The sequence below is a fragment of the Pleurodeles waltl genome, chromosome 3_1 (assembly GCF_031143425.1).
Source record: "Pleurodeles waltl isolate 20211129_DDA chromosome 3_1, aPleWal1.hap1.20221129, whole genome shotgun sequence".
In the NCBI taxonomy this organism is placed as follows: Eukaryota; Metazoa; Chordata; class Amphibia; order Caudata; family Salamandridae; genus Pleurodeles; species Pleurodeles waltl.
Genome location: NC_090440.1, coordinates 975442698 through 975466850, shown reverse-complemented (window position 1 = coordinate 975466850; position 24153 = coordinate 975442698). Strand labels below are relative to the sequence as shown.

Genomic DNA, 24153 nt, shown 5'->3' with positions numbered 1-24153 from the left:
TAGCGCCAAAAGTTAAAGCCATTGGAAAGGAGCGTTAAAAGGAGAAATGTTTTAACTTCTCCTTTCTTTTCCGACTGCATGCATGCACTGTGCAGCACACATACAAAGAACAATCATCAACAAGCCCTTAAGGAGAAAGACCCAGAAACCCTGTGATTAACCAGCATCCTATCACTGAAATGCTCGGTAATTCTATGATATCCAACTTTCCCCAAAGGTGAAAGACCTGAAATAGCTACCTATCTGTAAAAATATTTTTGATTCTTAATTTGTTGGGGAGTCACATGTTCTGCATACTCTAGTGGTTGTTCTGAAAAATACATCTTGTTTAGCGTCATGAAAAATGATGCTTTTGCCCCCTACTCTGCGCCATGGTGCGCCGTATTTTAAATACGGCGCACACATGGTGGCGGTAGAGGGGGTGCTTAGGAGCGCAGGGAAAGTGGTGCTGTACTTGGTGCAGCACCACTTTCCGTATATCTGGCCCTGAGTGTATGAGCTCTATCATCTATGGCCCAGATTTATACTCTGTTTGCGCTGAATTAGCGTCATTTTTTTATGCTAATTCAGCGCAAACTTAACTCAATATTTATATTTGGACGCTAGACTAGTCTAGCGCCAAAATATTAGAGCCATTGAGCTGCAAGGTGGTCGTTGCCATCCAAACAATGACTTTAAGGCCCTAGCGCCCTATTTATCCTCCCATGGAAAAATGGTACATAGGTGGGAGGCAGGCCTAAATAATGGTGCTAAGCCTGCTTAGCGCCATTATTTAACGCCTGGGTCTGGGCAGGTGTTAGGAGACCTGTGGACCCATTTCCATGGTGAAACACCATTGAAAGAGCCCACAGGTGCCCCCCCAAGACCAAGGAACACCCCCACCCACACCAGAGGGACACCACAGGAGGGGGACCCCATCCCAGGTAAGTATAGGTAAGTATTTAAAAAAATAGGGCCCCCCCTACATGGCACAGGGTGCACTCACCATGCCCACGGGACCAGCCTAACATCATTTTTTGGTGCAAAACACCATTCTCCCATACTACCCTCCCCACCCGGCTAACGTAAAAAAATTACACTGGCCCACCCTTTGCGCTGGATTGCGCAATTCCATTAATATGGCACCCGGCTGGCGTCCTGGAATGGCGCAAGCTGGCGCTATAATTTTTGACGCAAAACTGAGCAATCGCAAAATATTTTCTGAAGTAGCTGCTTCCGTTTGTGACATGAATCTGTTATAGATTCAGAAGCTTTGTCTGGAGTAGCTTATACATTGTACAGCAATTCGTATGTCTGATGGAGTCCCAAAGTGCTCTGATTTGTATCGAAACCTTAGGAACCTTTTCAGCAATGTGGTGCAGAAGCAACACAACTGAATAATTAGAGGTATGAAGCCATGCAAGGCTACCTTGCATGACCCTGAGTGGCTTCATAAATTTTGAGTAGTGCAACGCAGTGCAAATGACTGTGTTACATTACTCTGCACCAGGGAGGCTTTTTTATGGGTGTTGCGTGGGTGTTCCCACACAACATCCATGGATTTTGATGCATTCCCCTGCACAATGTTGCAAGGGGGCCTGCATTGGTGCTAGGCTGCCAAAAAGGCACCAGCACAGGGGAAAAGGCAGAAATTGTATGGACTTAAATATGGTGCTTTCCCTCCCTTTCCCTGTTGTGCAGTGCAGCGCAGCAAGGTAACTTGAAGTGCTGTGCTGTGCTGTACTGCGTGACTTCCCCATAAATAGGCACCTAGGTACATGGATTTTGTATTGCTGTGTGTTGGTTCCTTCCATAATCCTTAGCAACCTAGGGGTCTATTTATGAGAATGTGATGAAGTGCAGCACAGCAAGTCACATTGCAGCGCTGCACTGCATCACAGGGAAAGTGCAGGAATGTGCTGTATTTAAGGCAATACAGCGCATTCCTGCCTTTTCCCATACGCTGATACTCTTTTGGCAGCCTAGCGCCAACGCAGGCACCCTTGCACCATTGTGCAAGGGTGCCAGTGTTAAGTGCAGAACTGTTTTTGTGCAGGAAGTAACCCCTTGCTGCACAAAAACAATCCTGGGAAGCATATTCCTCTCTCCATGGGTGCTGCAGAATGCAACACATATATAAAGAGGAAGTAACAAGGAGAAATAACAATATTTCTCCTTATTACATCTCCCCTCAAAGTGTACCACTTCTGGTAAATCTGGGAATGCGTCAAAAACCATGGGAGTTGCAGGGGAACACCCACACAATGCCCATGAAACGTCTTCCCAGAGCAGATTAAGGCAATGCAGCGATTTTGCACTGCGTTGCTTTATTCCAAATTTATAGAGCCACCCAGGCCCATGCAAAGTGGCCTTGCATGGTTGTATAAATCACATGTAAAATTAGCATCACGCATCTACTAAGTTGCGAGGTACATATACGATGCAAACCAACTAATAAATATGCCCTCTAGTGGGTGTCTTCAATTACTGTGTGGCGTGATGGACATCACCTCCAACTATGAGAAACATGGTCCCATATTTACAAGGAGCTTGCGCCTCTGCTGCGTCACTTTTTTTGATGCAGCGGCAGTGCTTTCTATGCTCCATATCTACAAAGTGACGCATTCAGTCAAATTAGTCACTTTTCTCTCCTGTGCGTAATTTTTTACTTGCGCAACAACTGGCTGCATCAGGTTAAGCTTTTCATATGCAAGGTAGGCATTACCTCTTAAAATCCCTTGCAGAACTGGCAAATGTCCAAAATGCGTCAAAATTCCTATGCCTGCTTAACCCAGGTGAGAAAATGATGCATTGGCTTTTTAATAGTGATCTGACCAGCTGAAATCGCTTTACACACTGGAATATGTCTGTATTTCACTTCCCCTCTACTAGTAGCAGGCCCACACATATGCCACTCATGGTGTAGGGCCCCTTGTCCAAGCTGGGACCATGGCACCTATGATTCTGTCATCCTCTGCAGCAAGGCTATGAGACGTTGTGTATTGTTTTCAAAGGACAGGCCAGGATTGACCCATCATGGAGGAAGGGCTCCCCAAGTCCAGGTCTGCATATTCCGAAAGCACAACAAGTAAGAACACACGTAAGGTACGTAATCCATTTATTTCCACTTCACATTCCAACATATACTTGTATTCATCTACATTACACTGTCACTCCCTATGCCACAAATAATCATGTTTCTACATACACATATGTACACTATGCCCACTGTAATGTGACACACACACACTGCATGCATTCCCTCTTGCTTCCAGGGCATTGGTCCTACAACCTTAGGGAACTTGCGTCTTTAAAACTGACTCAGCACCTCTAAATTTTGAGGCATGTTGAAGGTGCATCAGTTCTGAAGCCAACTTTAGTGATGCGCTGCTTTTTGGGTGGAATCATTACATCAAAGTTTCCCCAGATGCGTCAGAATTTCTGACGCAACTTGGGTTCTTGCACCATGGTGCCCCATATTGTAAATATGAAGCAACCATGGCATCGTAACGGATTCCTGCGCATCGCAACCGTATTTGACGCATCGCTACCGCAATGCACCGTGGCGATGCGTCACTTCTTGTTGCCAGTATTGAATGTATGATTCCATGCACTCTGGGGGCTCCTTAGAGGACCCCAAAGATTGCTACTACCAACCTTCTGGGGTTTTCCTTGCAGCCCAAGCTGCTGCCACCCCTCAGACAGGTTTCTGCCCTACTGCTGCTTGAACAGCTCAAGGCCAGGAAGGCAGAACAAAGGATTTCCTTTGGGAGAGGGGGTAACACCCTGTAGGAAAATGGCTCCTTGTTGCAGTTACCCCCATTTTTTGCCTGATATTGATGCTGACTTGACTGAGAAGTGTGATGGGATCCTGCTAACCAGGCCCCAGCATCAGTGTTCTTTCATGTAAAAATGTACTAGTGTTTCCACAATTAGCACAACCCTGGCACACAGATAAGTCCCTTGTAAAAGGTACAAGTGGTACCAAGGGCCCTGTGACCAGGGAAGGTCCCTAAGGGCTGCAGCATGTGTTGTGCCACACTAAGGGACTCCTCACCTAACACATGCACACTGCCATTGCAGATTATGTGTTTGTGGGGAGAAAAAGGCAAAGTCGACATGGAATCCCCCCTCAAGATGCCATGCACACAAAATACTGCCTGTGGCATAGGTAAGTCATCCCTCTAGCAGGCCTTAAAGCCCTAAGGTAGGGTGCACTATACCACAGGTGAGGGCATAGCTGCATGAGCAATATGCCCCTACAGTGTCGAAGTCCATTCTTAGACATTGTAACTACAGTGTGGCCATATTAAGTATATGGTCTGGGAGTTTGTCAAAATGAACTCCACAGCTCCATAATGGCTAGCTACACTGAATACTGGGAAGTTTGGTATCAAACTTCTCAGAATAATAAACCCACACTGATGCCAGTGCTGGATTTATTACAACATGCACACAGAGGGCATCTTAGAGATGCCCCCTGTATTTTACCCAATCCTTCAGTGCAGGACTGACTGGTCTGTGCCAGCCTGCCACTGAGGGACAAGTTTCTGACCTCCTGGGGTGAGAGCCTTTGTGCTCTCGGAGGCCAGAAACAAAGCCTGCACTGGGTGGAGGTGCTTCACACCTCCCCCCTGCAGGAATTGTAACACCCAAGAGTGAGCCTCAAAGACTCAGGCTTTGTGTTACAATGCCCCAGGGCACTCCAGCTAGTGGAGATGCCCGCCTCCCAGACACAGCCCCCACTTTTGGCGGCAAGTCCGGGGAGATAGTGAGAAAAACAAGGAGGAGTCACCCCCTCAGCCAGGTCCACCCCTAAGGGGACCAGAGCTGAAGTGACCCCCTCCTTGGACAATCCTCCATCTTGTTTTGGAGGATTTACCCAATAGGAATAGGGATGTGCCCCCCTCCCCAAAGGGAGGAGGCACAAGGAGGGTGTAGCCACCCTCAAGGACAGTAGCCATTGGCTACTGCCCTCCAGCCCTAACACACCCCTAAATGTAGTATTTAGGGGCGACCCTGGTTCAGGACCCAGGAAATCAGATTCCTGACGACTTAACAAAAAGAAGGACTGCTGACCTGAAAACCCTGCAGAGAAGAAAGAGACGACAACTGCTTTGGCCCCACCCCTACCGGCCTGTCTCCAGATTCAAAGAACCTGCAATAGCGACGCATCGAGCGTGACCAGCGACCTCTGCTGACTCAGAGGACTGCCCTGCAAACCCAAAGGACCAAGAAACTCCTGTGAACAGCGGCTCTGTCCAAAGCAACATGGAAGAATCCATCTTTAAAGGGACTCCCACCTCACTCATGAATTATTAGTCCCCAATACTCTGCACCTGACGCCCCCAGCCCGTGTCCAGAGAAGCCAACACCGCAGAGAGGACCCCAGGTGACTGCCACCACGTGTCCACCCTGAGACAACCTCCCTGGACCCCCACGGTGATGCCTGCAGAGAGAATCCAGAGGATCCCCCTGACCGCGACTGCCTGGTAACAAAGAACCCGACGCCTGGAAGAAGCACTGCACCCCCAGCCCCCAGGCTCGAGAGGAACCAACTACCGGTGCAGGAGTGACAAGCAGGCAGCCCTCATCTTTGCCCAGTTGGTGGCTGGCCCGAGAAGCCCCCCTGTGCCCTGCCTGCATCGCCAGTGACTTCCGGGTCCATCCATTGATTCCAATACAAAACCCGACGCCTTGTTTGCACACTGCATCCAGCCGCCCCTGTGCCGCTGAGGGTGTATTTTGTGTGCCTGGTTGGGACCCCCCCAGTGCTCTACAAACCCCCCTCTGGTCTGTACCCCAAGGACGCAGGTACTTACCTGTTAGCAGACTGGAACCAGAGCACCCCTTGTCTCCATAGGCGCCTATGTTATTTGGGCCCCTCTTTGACCTCTGCACCTGACCGGCCCTGTGTTGCTTGTGCTGGGTGTTTGGGGTTGACTTGAACCTCCAACGGTGGGCTGCCTATGCCCCAGAGACTGAACTTGTAAGTGCTTTACTTACCTGACAAACTAACCTTTACTTACCTCCCCCGGGAACTGTTGAATTTTGCAGTGTCCACTTTTAAAATAGCTTATTGCCATTTTATGCCAAACTGTGTACATCACTGTTTTCATTCAAAGTTTTATATTTACCTATGCCAAGTACCTTACAATTTATGTACTTACTTGAAATCTGAATCCTGTGGTTCTAAAAATAATAAATATTTTTCTATATAAAAGTCTATTGGCCTGGAGTTAAGTAATTGAGTGTGTGTTCTCATTTATTGCCTGTGTGTATACAACAAATGCTTAACACTACCCTCTGATCAGCCTAACTGCTCGACCACACTACTACAAATAGAGCATTAGTATTATCTATTATTGCCACTATCAACCTCTAAGGGTAACCCTTGGACTCTGTGCACACTATCTCTGAGTTTGAGATAGTATATACAGAGTCAGCTTCCTACACACCCTCTCCCTTTGGAAATTGGTGTTACATGGCTTAAAAAAGGGGTAGCCTCCTCAAGCTACTGGTATGCTTTGAAGGGCACATTTGGTGCCCTTCGTGCATAAACCAGTCTACACCAGTTCAGGGACCTCCAGTCCCTGCTCTGGCATGAAACTGGCCAATAGAAAGGGGAGTGACCACTCCCCTGTCCATCACCATCCTTGGGGTGGTACCCAGAGCTCCTCCAGAGGGTCTTGTATTTTCTATCACTTTCTATGCCTATTGCTGATAACAAGTGTATATATTTATGGGCATATTTATGAGCCCCTAGTGCCACAGGATCGTTACTTTTCGTGATACTCCGGTGGTCCTAAGCACTGTGCCGTACTTACAGGGTGGTGTTAAGCCACTTTTTGTGACTTAACGCCACCTTGTAAATACAGTCCCTTCACACACAGCCCTTTGCTTGAAAGAGACGTGCAATGGGTGTTGCTGTGGGTGTGCCACAGCAACACCCATTTAATTTTGACACTGCCTCAAATTTATGAGGTTTTGTAAACCTGAGGCAGCACCACAATCTAAGGCCACTGCAGGAATACTTTTATTCCTCTTAGTTTTTTGCTTTTTCTATGTGTGCTGCATTCTGCAGCACGCATAGAAGGTGCGAAATGCCAGACATGATTGTTTATGTGCGGGAAGGTGTCCCTTCCTGCACACAAATATTCATTTCAAAATGACGTTTTGATACTTCTGTGTGTGCTGCATTCTGCAGCACACACAGAAGTGCCAAATCACCATTAGTGGTTGTTTATATGCAGGAAGGGACACCTTCCCACACATAAACAATCAAACCCTCAGGCAGAAATCCTTGCTCGATGGTGCAAGGGTGCCTGTGTTGGCAGCTCAATTTATCGCCAGCGCTGGGGAGAACACAGGGGTGCGCCGTATTCAATTAAATACAGCGCATCCCTGTGTTGTGAAAATCACGGAGCGCAGCGCTGCCAATTTTGGCACAGTGTCATGCTCTGTCATTTTCAGTTAAATATGGTCACTTGTGTGTTTACTTACCTCCTATTGGAGGGTTGCTTATCTAGTGTTTTGGTACTGTGTTACTGTAATAAAGACCCTTTATTTTCGTAACACTGAGGCCCATGTATATACTTTTTGACATAAAACTGCATTTGCGCAGTTTTTTAAAAAAAAGGTAGCACCGGCTTGCGCCATTCCAGAGCGCCAGCCGGGTGCTAAATTTATGGAATCCCACAAGCCAGCGCACTGGTTGGGCCAGCGTCAGAAACAATTACGTTAGCCAGATAGGGGTGGCGCTACAGGGAAAGGGGGTTTTGCCTCAAAAAATGACACCAATCTGGTTAGAGGCAGAAAAAATGCCTTTAGCCAGGCTAGCGTCATTTCCTGATGCAAAACCATCCATACCACATGACTCCTGTCTTATGAAAGACATCAGTCATGCCCAAGACCCCAATGGCTAGCACAGGGGACAATTGTCCCTTCGGCATGGCCATTGCACCCAGTGCCATGTAGGGGGGCCCACTTCAGGGCCCACAATGGCACTTTTAAAACATTTTTTAAATACTTACTTCTACTTACCCAGGATGGGGTCTCCCATCCTCTGGTGTGGGTGGGGGTGTTCCTGGGGCTTGGATGGGCACCTGTGGGCTCTTTCCATGGTGTGTGACCTTGGAAATGGGTCCACAGGTCCCCTAACACCTGCTCTGACCCCGGCGTTGAATAATGGTGCTAAGCAGGCTTAGTGCCATAATTTAGGCCCGCCTCCCCCATGCACCATTTTTGCACAGAAGGATAAATAAGGCGCTGTGGGCTTTGAGTCATTTTTTGGACAGGAATGCCTACCTTGCATCTCATTGACGCAAGGTGGTTTCACGCATCCAAAAATTACTTAAACTCCAATATTTTGACGTTAGACGGTCTAGTGTCAAAATATAAATATGGAGTTAAGTTTGTACTGAATTTGCGTTACAAAAATGATGCAAATTCAGCACAAACAAGAGTATAAATATGCCCCTGAGTGTTTTCTTTCATGTTTGTAAGTGCTGTTTTGACTACAGTGGTATTGCATGAGCTTTGCATGTCTCCTAGATAAGCCTTGGCTGCTCATCCACAGCTACCCCAAGAGAGCCTGGCTTCTAGACAGTGCCTACACTACACTAAGTGGGGATACCTGGACGTGGTATAAGGTGTAAGTACCTTAGGTACCTACCACACACCAGGCCAGTTTCCTACACTCATCAGTTTCCATTTCTCCATGGCTGGCTATGCCTCGGCTGCCATCTATCTCCTGTGTGCTCATCAGCTTTGCAATTGTGCTCTCTATCCGGTGAGGGATGCATCTCTTGTGATGGTCACGTGGGGGTGTGGGAGGTGTGGCTGGAAAGGTGGTAGATTTGCAATTTCTTGTGCTGTGACATGCAACCCCTTTTTATTTTCCTCTACCTCTGTCCTTTCTTGTTCTGCCTCTGAGTGCTTCTCTGTAGAGGCCGCTTTTAGGGATTTGTTTGGGCTGTGACCTGGTTTGGAGTGTGTGTGGTGGTCTTCTTATGGATGGAAACATTTGTGATGGCTTTCTTAGCTTTAGTGTCAATGCCCTATAGACTGTGCTGTGTCTGTTCCAGTCTTCATCTTTTACAGCTCATCACTCTCTTGAGTTCAAAGAAAATATATACTTTAGTTAGGTCACGGCCTGCATTACATCTTATTATAGTTCGTGGATGACATCTCTCACAGACATTTCTACCTGGTGTAATCAGAGCACGTTGATGCTGTCTGAAACATTAAGGGCCATATTTATGGCCAAGTGATGCAGGGCAGCCACTTGCTGTGCTGTGTCACAGGGAAAGGGCAGGAATGCGCTGTATTTAAAACAATACCCTGAGCTGGCGCCATTTTGGCTGCCGAGCACCAATGCAGGCATCCTTGTGCCGTGGTGCATGCATTGTAAGGATGATTGTTTTTGCACAGGATGGAGCACCTTCCCGCACAAAAACAATTGCCTGAGGCCATTTCCTCTTTGTATGTCTGCTGCAGAGTGCAGCACCCATAGAAAGAGGATAAAAAGGAGGAGAAATAAAGATATTTCTTCTTTTTGCGCCTCATTGGGGAAGCGTAGCAGTTTTGGTGCATTCCCATGTCTGCCACTTATGGTAAATCTGGGAAAGCATCAAAGTTCATGGCTGTTGTGTGGGTATACCCAGTCAACACCCATGGAATCCCTCCCTGGGGCAGAGTAGCGAAACACAGTGATTTCCGCTGCCTTGTTTTACTCCAGATTTATGAAGCCACTCAGGGCCATGCAAGGTGGCCGTGCGTGGCTTCACAAATCGCACTTTGGACTTGCGTAGCGCTTGTACCACGTTGTGTGTTGCAAGAGCAGTACAACCCCCAACATAAATATGCCCCTCTGTCCTTGCTGATTTTGCCTTGTGTTTTTGGAAGCTGAAGTAGTGACTCATGTATGTCGTTCAACTATGCACTGTTGTATCTGGTTAGTGAGGCTGTGGCCTTTGCTCATGTGTTGTATGAAGATATAGCAGCCATTTCTTCCTGGGGCCTTCATTTTCTTGCATTTCGCTTGGACCTGGCATCCTTAGGGTGGTCTTACTCCAGATTGCTAGCCTTTCTCCTCTTATTTTTCTGATCATCTTTTTTCTTGGCCTTCGGACTCCGAGGGGCATATTAATACTTTTTGATGCAAAACTGCACTAATGCAGTTTTGCATCAAAAGGTTTAGCACCAGATTGCGCCATTCCTGAGCACCAGCTGGGCGCCATATTTATGGAATGGCGCAAAGGGTGGGATGGCGTAAAAAAATGAAGTTAGCCGGGTGGGGGTGGCGGTATGGGAAAAGGGGGGTTTGCACCAAAAAATGACGGTAGGCTGGTTAGTGGCAAAAAAAATGCCTCCAGCCAGCCTTGTCATTTTCTGACGCAAAACCACCCATACCACATGACTCCTATCTTAGGAAAGACAGGAGTCATGCCCACCACCCCAATGGGCAGCACAGGGGATCAGTGTCCCCTGGGTATGGCCATTGCACCCTGTGCCATGCAAGTTGGGATCCCGATGGCATTTTAATTTAAAAAAGAAAAATACTTACCTATACTTACCTGGGATGGGGTCCCCCATCCTCTGATGTCCCTCTGGTGTGGGCAGGGGTGTTCCTGGGGCTTGAGGAGGTCACCTGTGGACCCAGTCCATGGTGTTTAATCATGGAAATGGGTCCACAGGTCCCTAACCCCTGGTCTGACCCAGGCGTTAAATAATGGTGCAAGGTAAGCTTTGCACCATTATTTAGCCCCTCATCCCACTCGTGCTTCATTTTAGCATGAGGGATAAATATGGGGGTATAGGGTTAGCACTATTTTTTAGATGGGAATGCTTACCTTGCATCTCAGTGATGCAAGGTAGGTTCATACATCTAAAAAATGGTGCAAACTCCAAGATTTTGACGTTAGACAGGTCTAACGTCAAAATATAAATATGGAGTTAGTTTTGTACTGAATTTGCATTAAAAAAATTACACAGATTTGGTGCAAATGGAGTATAAATATGTCCCTGAGGACTTTATTCATGATTTGAGAAGTAGCTGCATCATGTTTAGTACCATTGGAATGGTAGTAATAAATCCTCTTTACTGGTAAAGTCGGATTTATTATTACTATTTTAGAAAACGCCACTTTTAGAAAGTGAGCATTTCTCTGCACTCACTGCCTTGTGTGCCTACTATCTCCAATACATGTGTGGCTTGGGCTAGGTGACAGCTACACTTGTGCATTACCTTCAGAGACCCACAACACACACTCTGCTGCAAATGCATACTGATGAGTCTTCCTGGGGAGGAGGATGGGAAGGGCTCCCACTTACACCTCAAAGGGTAATGACCAGAGTCAACACAAAACTCCCACTGACAGTCTGAAGCCAAGTGGGATAAGGCGACCAGCATTTAGCAATGCATTACAAATGATTTATCTGCATGTATAAAGTTCAACACTATAACGTTTAAACTTCGAAAGCACCAACCGCCAGGACTGTCTCCCTTTTCCTCGATAGGGGATTGGACTTTAGTACTGCACTTTAGTACATCCTCTGTGAAGGGGGTACTCATGCAACCAGAGCCACTGGTGCCAAAGGAAAGGGGGAAGAGATCTTTGGTGAAGGAAACACTGAAAACTGTAGAACCAACCCACAAAAAGGAAATCACCGCCTTCCTGCAGGTTAGCCCCTTGAAAAGCTCCCAGAAGAGAAAGCAAAGGTGCAAACAAAGAGCAGAAAATACAAAAACAAAAGCAACAGCCTTTCAGAAGTTGAAGAATATGACTTAGAATAATATAATGCCTTCTGTCTCAAAAGAAAAGATTAGAGGGGTTCATACCCACTGGGATTGGTGACTGACATTTTGGCTACCAAAAATGCTTTTGTAGATGCTACAGAGTAATCAGCTTACTACATATGTTTTTAGAACCCTAAGTATTATGGAGCCTCCAACGCCCATTGTGACACCAAAGCTGGCAGCAGAAGACATTTTGGCACGCTCAGACAAGGAAATTATTTGAGGAGGCACTGGATTCGACCTCTTGTGCTACTAACTAAATGACCAGGGACAGTGAGACATCTGGGGCCAGATTTAATAGAAAAGACAGTGTGCGGCACTGCGCCAAATTTGGCAGCATTGCACATCGTCATTTTCAAAACACAGGGATGCACCGTATTTAATTGAATACGCCGCACCCCTGTTTTCCCCCCTGCGTTGGCGCTAAATTTGCTGTTGTGCGCCAACGCAGCAACCCTTGCACCACCGTGCAATGATGGCTGCGTTGAGGGGGGGATTGTTTTTGTGCAGGAAGGAACGCCTTCCTACACAAAAACAATCTTAAATGACTATTTGCTCTTTCTATTTGTGCTGCAGAACAGTAAGAGCAACAAACGAGGAGAAATGAAAGCATTTTCCCTGGGGTGGCATTAGATTATGGCGGTGCTTCGGGTTTACGAAAACTCGTAAATCTGAGGCAGCGTCAAAACGCAATGGGTGTTTCTGTGGTAAGCCCACAGCAACACCAATTGCATGCCCCTTCCACGCAAAGTGCTGCATGTGAAGGGGCCATATTTACAAGGTGGCGTTAAGCCACAAAAAGTGACTTAATGTCACCTTGTAAATGCAGCACCAAGTATATCACCCCTGGAGTGTCACGAAAAGTGACGCTCCGGTGGTGCTAGGGGCTCTTAAATATGCCCTGTAATGGATGGCACTACACCCACAGTACAAGCAAAAGACAGCTTTCATCTGAGAGAATGACAGGAAAACACCTGTGGATTGCCATGTTTATCTCAACCGAAGTTTGAAATTATGAACATTGGGGCATATTTATGAGATTTGTGGTGCAGGGCAGTGCAGCAACTCCCCTTGCTGCGCTACTCTGTGTCATATGGAAAAGGCTGGAATACATTCCTGCCCATTCCTCCTGCACAGGTGCCCTTTTGCCAGCCTAGCAACAATGCAGGCGCCCTTGCACAATGGTGCAAGGGTGCCTGCGTTGCATACAAGATTGTTTTTGTGCAGGAAAGGGCACCGTCCTGCAGTAAAACAATCCTGAGAGGCATTTTCCTCTTTCTATGTGTGCTTCAGAATGCAGCACACATAGAAAGAGGAAAATAGAGGAGAAATAAAATTATTTCCCCTCGTTACGCCTCTCCTGGGGCTCTGCTCTGTGCAGGCGTTAAAAATAGATGCTAAAAATGGCGCAGTGGAATCTCTGAGATTCCACTGCGCCATTTTTGTGATCCCCCTAATGGGAGACTGCCCCCCCCCCTTGCATACATTATCCCTGGCGCAGGCATAATGCAGCGCAAGGGGTTACAATGTGGCACAATGCATGCATTACGCCACTTTGTAAATATGGCACAGCAAATTTTGGCCGCGTTGGGCCACATTAGTGTCATAAAAAATGACACTAATGTGGAGCAAGGAGGCATGAGATCCTCTTAAATCCGGGCCCAAGTTTCCACAACAAACCATACACAGACTTTATCCATCAACATGCATGGAAAAGGCAAGTTGGGGAGCCAGCACCAGCTTCTGTTGAGATGGTAATAAAAAAAAAAAAGAAGCCTCAGCAAAGTCCCCAGTATCAGTGACAAAAAGGCAAATATACAGTCAAGAATCATGGAGGGCTTCACCACCCAATCAGAAATTAAAAACGTGCGCGCTCCACCACCACACCACACCTCTTTGAACTGAAAGAGTGACAGTGAAATTATTTCTCAGCACCAGCAAGGTCATTATTTCTTAATTTAATGGACGGTGACAGAGATGACGTTCCACGATGGCCTCAGTCCAACGTCCTCAAAATGCACTTTTGGGACTTTTAAAACTTTCTTAAATATAAATATGATTCAGACATTGTAGCTGGTGTAAATGTGCATTAGTTAAATTATATACAGGTTTCACTTGTCAAACGTATATAGGTACAGATATTTACAAATGAGGCAGATGCATGGTATAATGCACGAGTCAAATGGCGAGCACGCTAGGAGACTTTAACAAAGGATTCTGAGTAAGGTCCTTACTGCTTAATCAAGGAAATTTATACAAGTCTATACATTGAGGGAATTATGAACATACAACAGCAAACAGTGTTAAGGCATAATTTGCAAGGTGACTGATGAGTTCATGATCGCACTATGTGTAACGCAATACATGACTCCATGAAGCTAGTGTACTAATCTCTGGTTAAGGCAAATAGTGGCCCTGCGGTGCACAGAGCCTTCCAGGGACGACTACTAATATGTCCATGGTATGAAGGCACGTCGGTAAAGGCATTTAGCGAGTTCACAACAGTATGATTAAGGCACTTAGTGAGTTCACACGGATTATGTAACATAACACTACATGTGGGGCATTTAAGAAACTCACAGTGAAAATGTACCAAGACTCTAAGGCTTACACAAAAAATGAGTTTCAAACGACATTATGCCAAGACACTATCAGAAAAGTAGTTAGTGGGTTTATGAATACCAAGTAACCATGAAAAAGTCAGTATGAGAGCTCATAGGGAATCTATAAACGGTGATTGGTAAGTTCACAAGAACACACTGTCAGAGCATCAGGGGTTTAGCAACATTTGAATAAGAAACTAAAGCAAGTCATGGCTTACAAGTTTCCACTTCATTAAGTATTTGAGTTCACAAACACATTACCAAGGCGCATTGAGTAGGACCATTAGTTTGTTCACGAGGAGGATTCATGGCATGCTGCTAAGATGAATACAAAAAGACATCAAATCTAGACATAATGAAGGCAGTCATTGAGCTGAGCAGGGCAGTGTAGCAACACACAGTGGGTAGGTTCTAGGCTCACGAGGACACTGTACCAAGGAAAAAGCAAGGCAGTTTCATTTATATTGTGACCGAGTTCCCTGCACAGTGGTTGATCCTTCTTTGGTCTAGGGATGATTAACCAAATGATCAATGAATGATCCCCGTTTGAGATTGTAGCCTACATCCACAAGGTTATGAGGCTGTTGACTGAAAGTTAGATCAACCGTCTGTGTCCAAACTATTCTGCAAGTCAAAAAAGGCTCAAAATACATCAATGTGTATTTTGGGGGTTGTTTTGTGCTTCCAACCGAGTTCAGCGTCTCTCAAATTGACCACTTCTGCAGTCTCAGATGGATCTTATTAAAACAGAGCCAAAGAAGTAATCTACTTCCTTGCGAGAAAAAAATTGTCAAAACGTTTTGAAGGTTCCATGTAGACGTGCTAGATATCCGCAAGCGAAAACATGCTGAAAGGGTCTTTGCAGAGGGGCTAACCTGGGGCTTAGGTCCAACTTGATTGCAGTAGAAGCTCCTTTCAATAACTCAAGGGAGCATGATGTCTGAGGTATTCCAAGAGCTCAGTTTTCAGAGAAATGTGTTTTGGATATAGTATTTCAAGGTGGGCAAGGGATGCCTCAGACTCAGCATCTTGTGTTCAGAGTTCATTTTTCAGGTCAACATGGGTCACTCTTCCTCCATCCTGACCTGGTGTCTTACTGTTGATGGTGTTTCTCCTCCACTGGGCACCATCAGTAAGTCTGCGTGACAGTAGCCCAACTTGATGCCAGCCTAGCAATGGTGGAGTCGTACTGGCTATCACTGGAGGGCATCTCCGTCAGAGTGCCATCATAGGACGGAGAGGCTGAAGGTGTTTGCATGGTGGAGGCTAGGCTACCGTAAGAAGAGGTGGATCCTCGCAGGAACTGGGAGCCAGGTGGACTTTGAGATGGTGCAGGGCTTGGGGAGTTACTGCTGCCAAGTGACCACAGACCAGTGTACTGACTGAAAGAGACAAGAAATACAGTTGATCCCACTACAAAAAAGCACAGTCACATATTTTAGGACACTGAGCAGATGGTAGATACTAATATTCTTGAAAAGCAGACTGAGTTCACACAGTGAGGTCTATTGCTCATTTACAAACAGGCCAAAGACACTGAAAGGCCGAGGTGGCTGGCTACAGCCTCCATATCAGGTGTAACCTTTCAGAAGCTTCAAACCTCTGGTAAATACACATAGAAGCCACCGACACAGGTGCTGTTGCATACATTCACACGGTAAGGGCTAGATATGTATTTCACACCTATCGATGTTCTGAAAATGTTCGTGGACAGTTTGAATAATCTGATGACTCATTTAAACCAGTGTCTGTGCTATTCTGTTTTAACTATAGAAATGTAGTGATTTTTCAGCAGAAATTTAACTTTGTGTGCACATATTCCATATACCTAGATTAGAGTGAACTTGATTTTTGGTAAAGTCACAGGATTCCACACCTTGTTTTTTTTAATGCCTTTTATGCGTGTGACATATTTTATCAAACATATTTGAATAAGACTCTTGTGTGTGAAGACAGGAGCATCATACCTAGTGCTAAAAGTCACTCTGATACCTTGTGGGACAAGAACTAAATGTAAAGACAGCACAGACCTGGAGGCAGGGGCTGCACCCGATGGAAGGGGCAACACGCCAGTCGATGCAGAGAGTCCCAGACTGGACCAACCATCTGGTGCCGGCAGCATTGAGAAGGCAGCTGAGGTATCCATGTAAGGATCTGGGGGAACATGACAGATTGGAAGTCAGCAGGCACTGGAGACACTAAACAGAGATGGGGTTTGTGTGCAGGCGAGTGGGGGAAAGTGTACATGGAGCCACAAATAGCCAATAACAACCCTAGCACTTTGACAAATACTTCATACAATATACAAATAAAAATTAATAGAGATTTACGTTTTAGATCAGGGGGTTGGCAGAGACTAGCGTTTGAGTGAGGTGGTTCCCATTTTAATTCTAAATCCTTTTAAAATGTGTAAAACCCCTGGTCAGTGTTGTGGGATATGGCACTGCAAGCAGATTGAGAATTGTTTAGGACAGTGCAGTGCAGCAACCAGATTTACTGTGCAAGAGGAAGAAAGCAGAGCCATATTTATCAACAGGCATTGGCAAAGCCAATAGGTCTCACCTATGCAAGCACTATTGGCTCTGCCAATATGATTTAGCCATGTTGTGCAATGGCTTGGCAGCTGTTCAGCATGGCTAAAAGTGGTGTAAAGCAGAGTGGTGTGGAGTGGCGTAGAGTGCCATAGAGTAGAGTGGGCTGTTATGGTGTGGCGTAGAGAGGTGTGGTGTGGTGTGGTGTAGAGTTGAGTAGTTTCGAGTGTCATGGAGTGGCATAGTGTTGTGGAGAAAGTAGAGTGTTATAGAGTGGAAGGGCGTAGAGTGAAGTAGATGGTTGTAAAGTTTGGCATAGAGTGGAGTAGAATGGCGGAGTGGAGTTGAGTGTCATAGAGTGGAGTGGCATAGAATGCTGTTGAGTGGTATAGAGCAGAGTGGAGAGATGGAAAGCGTGTTGCGTAGAGTGGATTAGAGTGGTGTAGAGCAGAGTAGATTGTTGTGGAGTAGAGTGGCATATAGTGGATTGGTGTAGTAGAGTGGAAAGGCATACAGTGGAGAAGAGTGTCATAGAGTGGAGTGGTGTACAGTGGAGTACTGGAGTGGCGCAGAGTGGACTAGTGGAGTAGTGTGTCATATAATAGATTGAAGTAAAGTGGCATGGAATGGCGTAGAGGGATTTGCGTAGAGTGTTGTAGAGTTGAGTAGTGTCGTAGAGTGTCATACAGAGGAGTGGCATAGACTGGAGTAGAGTTTACTGGAGTAGACAGTCATAGAGTGGCCTAGAGTGAAGTTGTGTAAAGTACAGGGGTGCAGTGAAGATTGGCATAGCGTGCAGTGACTTAGAGTACTTTGGTTTTGTGAAGTGGTGTAGAGTGCACTGGCAAAGAGTAAGTAGAGTGATGTAGAGTCATAGTGCAGCGTAGATTGCAGTGGCATAGAATGCAATGGAAAAGAGTGGAGTGCTGCAGGGTGTAGAGTGCTGTACCCTAGAGTGCAGGTACATAGAGTCGATTGTTTCAGAGTAGAGTGAAGTGGTGCAGGATACAGTGCAGCGGTGTTGAGTAGAGTGGATTAGAGTGGAGTTGATTGCAACGGTGCAGAGTAGATTGAAGAAGCATAGAGTATAGTGGCATAGAGTGCAGTGGTGAAGAGATTAGTGGTGCAGAGTAGAGTGCAGTGGCAATAGAGTGCAGTGGTGCAGAGTAACGTAGAGTTCAGTGGTGGAGAGTGCAGTCTGGCAGAGAAGATTATCCTAGAGTGCAGTAGTGTGGAGTGCATTGGCGTAGAGTGCATTAGCATAGACTGCAGTGTCATAGAGTGTTGTAGAGTACTGTAGAGAGAAGTGGCATACAGTACAGTGGTGCAGAGTAGAATAGAGTGGCACAAAGTCCAGTAACAGAGACCTCAATGATGTAGAATGGTGTAGAGTGCAGTGAAAGAGCATTCTGCAGCACACACAGAAGAAGAAAAATGCCATGGAAGGTTGTTTATGCGCAAGAATGTGTCTCTTCCTGCACATAAACAATCATTCCGAAATTACGCTTGGGATTTCTATGTGTGCTGCATTTTGCAGTGGCATTAAGTGGGGTAGAGTGGTACAGTGGGACAGAGTGCAGTGGTGGAGAGTAGAGTGGTGGAGAGTTCAGTTGCCAAGAGTGCAGTGTTGCAGAGTGTTGTAGAGTGCAGTGGCACCGGGTAAAGTAGCATACAATAAAGAGGCATAGAAAGCAGTGGCATAGAGTACAATGGCATAGAGATAGAGGAAATTATATTCTTGTGTCATGTAAAAACAATTGAAACGGAAACTACTTAGCTCACACACAACCTTTACACCAGGTGCTGCCATGTAGGTGTGCCTTCTAGCAATTGATTTGCACTGGAAGTATACCCGTTCAGTACAAAATCCCATGTCTAGAAAGCACTGAAACATTCCACACATTTTATACGTACTCTGCCGTGCAGCACACATGCAATGTGTAAAGTGTTTGGAGAAATGAAAGCATTTATCTTTGTTACTATGTGCTTCAAGGAGGATCTAGTTTTAGGTGCATAGCGCAGTCAGGCTATCTTTGTAGTTTGGGGTTTGTGTCAAAAACTTTGGGAGCTTGCGCAGATCTTCTCAAATAACTCTCAAGTAGGGCCTCCTTGAGGCAAAGTTGCACCAAACACTGCAAAGCACTTTTTGCACTGAGAAAACACTTTTTAGGAGCAACATACTGTAAGGAAATGCCTCCTTGGCATGGTTACCCCCTGACTTTTTGCCTTTGCTGATGCTATGTTTACAATTGAAAGTGTGCTGAGGCCTGCTAACCAGGCCCCAGCACCAGTGTTCTTTCCCTAACCTGTACTTTTGTATCCACAATTGGCAGACCCTGGCATCCAGATAAGTCCCTTGTAACTGGTACTTCTAGTACCAAGGGCCCTGATGCCAAGGAAGGTCTCTAAGGGCTGCAGCATGTCTTATGCCACCCTGGAGACCTCTCACTCAGCACAGACACACTGCTTGCCAGCTTGTGTGTGCTAGTGAGGACAAAACGAGTAAGTCGACATGGCACTCCCCTCAGGGTGCCATGCCAGCCTCTCACTGCCTATGCAGTATAGGTAAGACACCCCTCTAGCAGGCCTTACAGCCCTAAGGCAGGGTGCACTATACCATAGGTGAGGGTACCAGTGCATGAGCATGGTACCCCTACAGTGTCTAAACAAAACCTTAGACATTGTAAGTGCAGGGTAGCCATAAGAGTATATGGTCTGGGAGTTTGTCAAACACGAACTCCACAGCACCATAATGGCTACACTGAAAACTGGGAAGTTTGGTATCAAACTTCTCAACACAATAAATGCACACTGATGCCAGTGTACATTTTATTGTAAAATACACCCCAGAGGGCACCTTAGAGGTGCCCCCTGAAACTTAACCGACTATCTGTGTAGGCTGACTAGTTTTAGCAGCCTGCCACAAACGGAGACATGTTGCTGGCCCCATGGGGAGAGTGCCTTTGTCACTCTGAGGCCAGTAACAAAGCCTGCACTGGGTGGAGATGCTAACACCTCCCCCAGGCAGGAATTGTCACACCTGGCGGTGAGCCTCAAAGGCTCACCTCCTTTGTGCCAACCCAGCAGGACACTCCAGCTAGTGGAGTTGCCCGCCCCCTCCGGCCAGGCCCCACTTTTGGCGGCAAGGCCGGAGAAAATAATGAGAAAAACAAGGAGGAGTCACTGGCCAGTCAGGACAGCCCCTAAGGTGTCCTGAGCTGAGGTGACTCTGACTTTTAGAAATCCTCCATCTTGCAGATGGAGGATTCCCCCAATAGGGTTAGGATTGTGACCCCCTCCCCTTGGGAGGAGGCACAAAGAGGGTGTACCCACCCTCAGGGCTAGTAGCCATTGGCTACTAACCCCCCAGACCTAAACACGCCCTTAAATTTAGTATTTAAGGGCTACCCTGAACCCTAGAAAATTAGATTCCTGCAACTACAAGAAGAAGGACTGCCCAGCTGAAAACCCCTGCAGCGGAAGACCAGAAGACGACAACTGCCTTGGCTCCAGAAACTCACCGGCCTGTCTCCTGCCTTCCAAAGATCCTGCTCCAGCGACGCCTTCCAAAGGGACCAGCGACCTCGACATCCTCTGAGGACTGCCCCTGCTTCGAAAAGACAAGAAACTCCCGAGGACAGCGGACCTGCTCCAAGAAAAGCTGCAACTTTGTTTCCAGCAACTTTAAAGAACCCTGCAAGCTCCCCGCAAGAAGCGTGAGACTTGCAACACTGCACCCGGCGACCCCGACTCGGCTGGTGGCGATCCAACACCTCAGGAGGGACCCCAGGACTACTCTGATACTGTGAGTACCAAAACCTGTCCCCCCTGAGCCCCCACAGCGCCGCCTGCAGAGGGAATCCCGAGGCTTCCCCTGACCGCGACTCTTTGAACCTAAAGTCCCGACGCCTGGGAGAGACCCTGCACCCGCAGCCCCCAGGACCTGAAGGACCGGACTTTCACTGGAGAAGTGACCCCCAGGAGTCCCTCTCCCTTGCCCAAGTGGAGGTTTCCCCGAGGAATCCCCCCCTTGCCTGCCTGCAGCGCTGAAGAGATCCCGAGATCTCTCATAGACTAACATTGCGAACCCGACGCTTGTTTCTACACTGCACCCGGCCGCCCCCGCGCCGCTGAGGGTGAAATTTCTGTGTGGGCTTGTGTCCCCCCCGGTGCCCTACAAAACCCCCCTGGTCTGCCCTCCGAAGACGCGGGTACTTACCTGCAAGCAGACCGGAACCGGGGCACCCCCTTCTCTCCATTCTAGCCTATGCGTTTTGGGCACCACTTTGAACTCTGCACCTGACCGGCCCTGAGCTGCTGGTGTGGTGACTTTGGGGTTGCTCTGAACCCCCAACGGTGGGCTACCTTGGACCAAGAACTAAGCCCTGTAAGTGTCTTACTTACCTGGTTAACCTAACAAATACTTACCTCCCCTAGGAACTGTGAAAATTGCACTGTGTCCACTTTTAAAACAGCTACTTGTGAATAACTTGAAAAGTATACATGCAATTTTGATGATTTGAAGTTCCTAAAGTACTTACCTGCAATACCTTTCGAATGAGATATTACATGTAGAATTTGAACCTGTGGTTCTTAAAATAAACTAAGAAAAGATATTTTTCTATACAAAAACCTATTGGCTGGATTTGTCTCTGAGTGTGTGTACCTCATTTATTGTCTATGTGTATGTACAACAAATGCTTAACACTACTCCTTGGATAAGCCTACTGCTCGACCACACTACCACAAAATAGAGCATTAGTATTATCTCTTTTTGCCACTATCTTACCTCTAAGGGGAACCCTTGGACTCTGTGCATGCTATTCCTTACTTTGAAATAGCACATACAGAGCCAACTTCCTACATTGGTGGCAGCGGTGGGATACAAGACTTTGCATTTGCTGGACTACTCAGCCAATACCTGATCACACGACAAATTCCAAAATTGTCATTAGAAATTGATTTTTGCAATTTGAAAAGTTTTCTAAATTCTTAAAAGACCTGCTAGGGCCTTGTGTTAGATCCTGTTTAGCATTTCTTTTAGAGTTTAAAAGTTTGTAAAAGTTTGAATTAGATTCTAGAACCAGTTGTAGATTCTTAAAAAGTATTCCAACTTTTAGAAGCAAAATGTCTAGCACAGATGTGACTGTGGTGGAACTCGACACCACACCTTACCTCCATCTTAAGATGAGGGAGCTAAGGTCACTCTGTAAAATAAAGAAAATAACAATGGGCCCCAAACCTACCAAAATACAGCTCCAGGAGCTTTTGGCAGAGTTTGAAAAGGCCAACCCCTCTGAGGGTGGCAACTCAGAGGAAGAGGATAGTGACTTGGAGGAAAATTCCCCCCTACCAGTCCTATCTAGGGAGGACAGGGTCCCTCAAACCCTGACTCCTAAAATAATAGTCAGAGATGCTGGTTCCCTCACAGGAGAGACCAACACCTCTGAAATCACTGAGGATAGCCCCAGTGAAGAGGACATCCAGTTAGCCAGGATGGCCAAAAGATTGGCTTTGGAAAGACAGATCCTAGCCATAGAGAGGGAAAGACAAGAGATGGGCCTAGGACCCATCAATGGTGGCAGCAACATAAATAGGGTCAGAGATTCTCCTGACATGTTGAAAATCCCTAAAGGGATTGTAACTAAATATGAAGATGGTGATGACATCACCAAATGGTTCACAGCTTTTGAGAGGGCTTGTGTAACCAGAAAAGTGAACAGATCTCACTGGGGTGCTCTCCTTTGGGAAATGTTCACAGGAAAGTGTAGGGATAGACTCCTCACACTCTCTGGACAAGATGCAGAATCTTATGACCTCATGAAGGGTACCCTGATTGAGGGCTTTGGATTCTCCACTGAGGAGTACAGGATTAGGTTCAGGGGGGCTCAAAAATCCTCGAGCCAGACCTGGGTTGACTTTGTTGACTACTCAGTGAAAACACTAGATGGTTGGATTCAAGGCAGTGGTGTAAGTAATTATGATGGGCTGTACAATTTATTTGTGAAAGAACACCTGTTAAGTAATTGTTTCAATGATAAACTGCATCAGCATCTGGTAGACCTAGGACCAATTTCTCCCCAAGAATTGGGAAAGAAGGCGGACCATTGGGTCAAGACAAGGGTGTCCAAGACTTCAACAGGGGGTGACCAAAAGAAAGGGGTCACAAAGACTCCCCAGGGGAAGGGTGATGAGAAAACCAAAACTAAAAATAGTAAAGAGTCTTCTACAGGCCCCCAAAAACCTGCACAGGAGGGTGGGCCCAGAGCCTCTTCACAAAACAATGGGTACAAGGGTAAAAACTTTGATCCCAAAAAGGCCTGGTGTCATAGCTGTAAACAGCATGGACACCAAACTGGAGACAAGGCCTGTCCCAAGAAAGGTTCCACTCCAAACCCCCATCCAGGTAACACTGGTATGGCTAGTCTCCAAGTGGGATCAACAGTGTGCCCAGAGCAAATCAGGGTCCACACTGAAGCTACTCTAGTTTCTGAGGGTGGGGTGGATTTAGCCACACTAGCTGTCTGGCCGCCTAACATGCAAAAATACAGACAGCAACTCTTAATTAATGGGACTAGAATAGAGGGCCTGAGGGATACAGGTGCCAGTGTCACCATGGTGACAGAGAAACTGGTTTCCCCTGGCCAATACCTGACTGGAAAAACTTACACAGTCACCAACGCTGACAATCAGAGAAAAGTACATCCCATGGCAATGGTTACTTTAGAATGGGGAGGGGTCAATGGCCTGAAACAGGTGGTGGTCTCCTCAAATATCCCAGTGGACTGTCTGCTTGGAAATGACCTGGAGTCCTCAGCATGGGCTGAGGTAGAACTAAAAACCCATGCAGCAATGCTGGGTATCCCTGAACTGGTGTGTGTGAAAACAAGAGCACAGTGCAAGGCACAGGGTGAACAAGTAGAGCTGGAGTCTGGAAGAATGGCCCAGCCTACCAAGAGAACAGGAAAGTCAGTTGGGAAACCAACTGCAACACAGCAAAAGAAAGGGAACCTCTCTTCTCAGGAAGAAGTTCTGCCCTCTGAGGGAACTGAGCCTTTGGAGCTTGAACCTTATCAGGTTGAGCTCTTAGGCCCAGGGGGACCCTCAAGGGAGGAGCTGTGTAAGGGACAAGAAACCTGTCCCTCTCTTGAAGGCCTTAGGCAGCAAGCTGCTGAAGAGTCCAAGGGCAAGAAAAATGGAACACATAGGGTCTATTGGGAAGATGGACTCCTGTACACTG

At 46.7% G+C, this 24153-nt stretch overlaps 1 protein-coding gene across 1 annotated transcript in view; it reads right to left on the bottom strand.

Annotated features, from left to right (window-relative positions):
- Positions 1–13722: 13722 nt before the first annotated feature.
- LOC138284852 (T-box transcription factor T-A-like) overlaps positions 13723–24153 on the bottom strand; it is a 49690-nt gene continuing 39259 nt past the window's right edge. Inside the window, exons 7-8 of the mRNA XM_069224056.1 lie at positions 16413–16536; positions 13723–15764 (exon numbers count right to left, since the gene is read on the bottom strand). Of these exons, the coding sequence (XP_069080157.1) occupies positions 15512–15764; positions 16413–16536 (377 nt within the window). The 3' untranslated portion in view covers positions 13723–15511. The remainder of the gene's footprint in view (positions 15765–16412; positions 16537–24153) is intronic.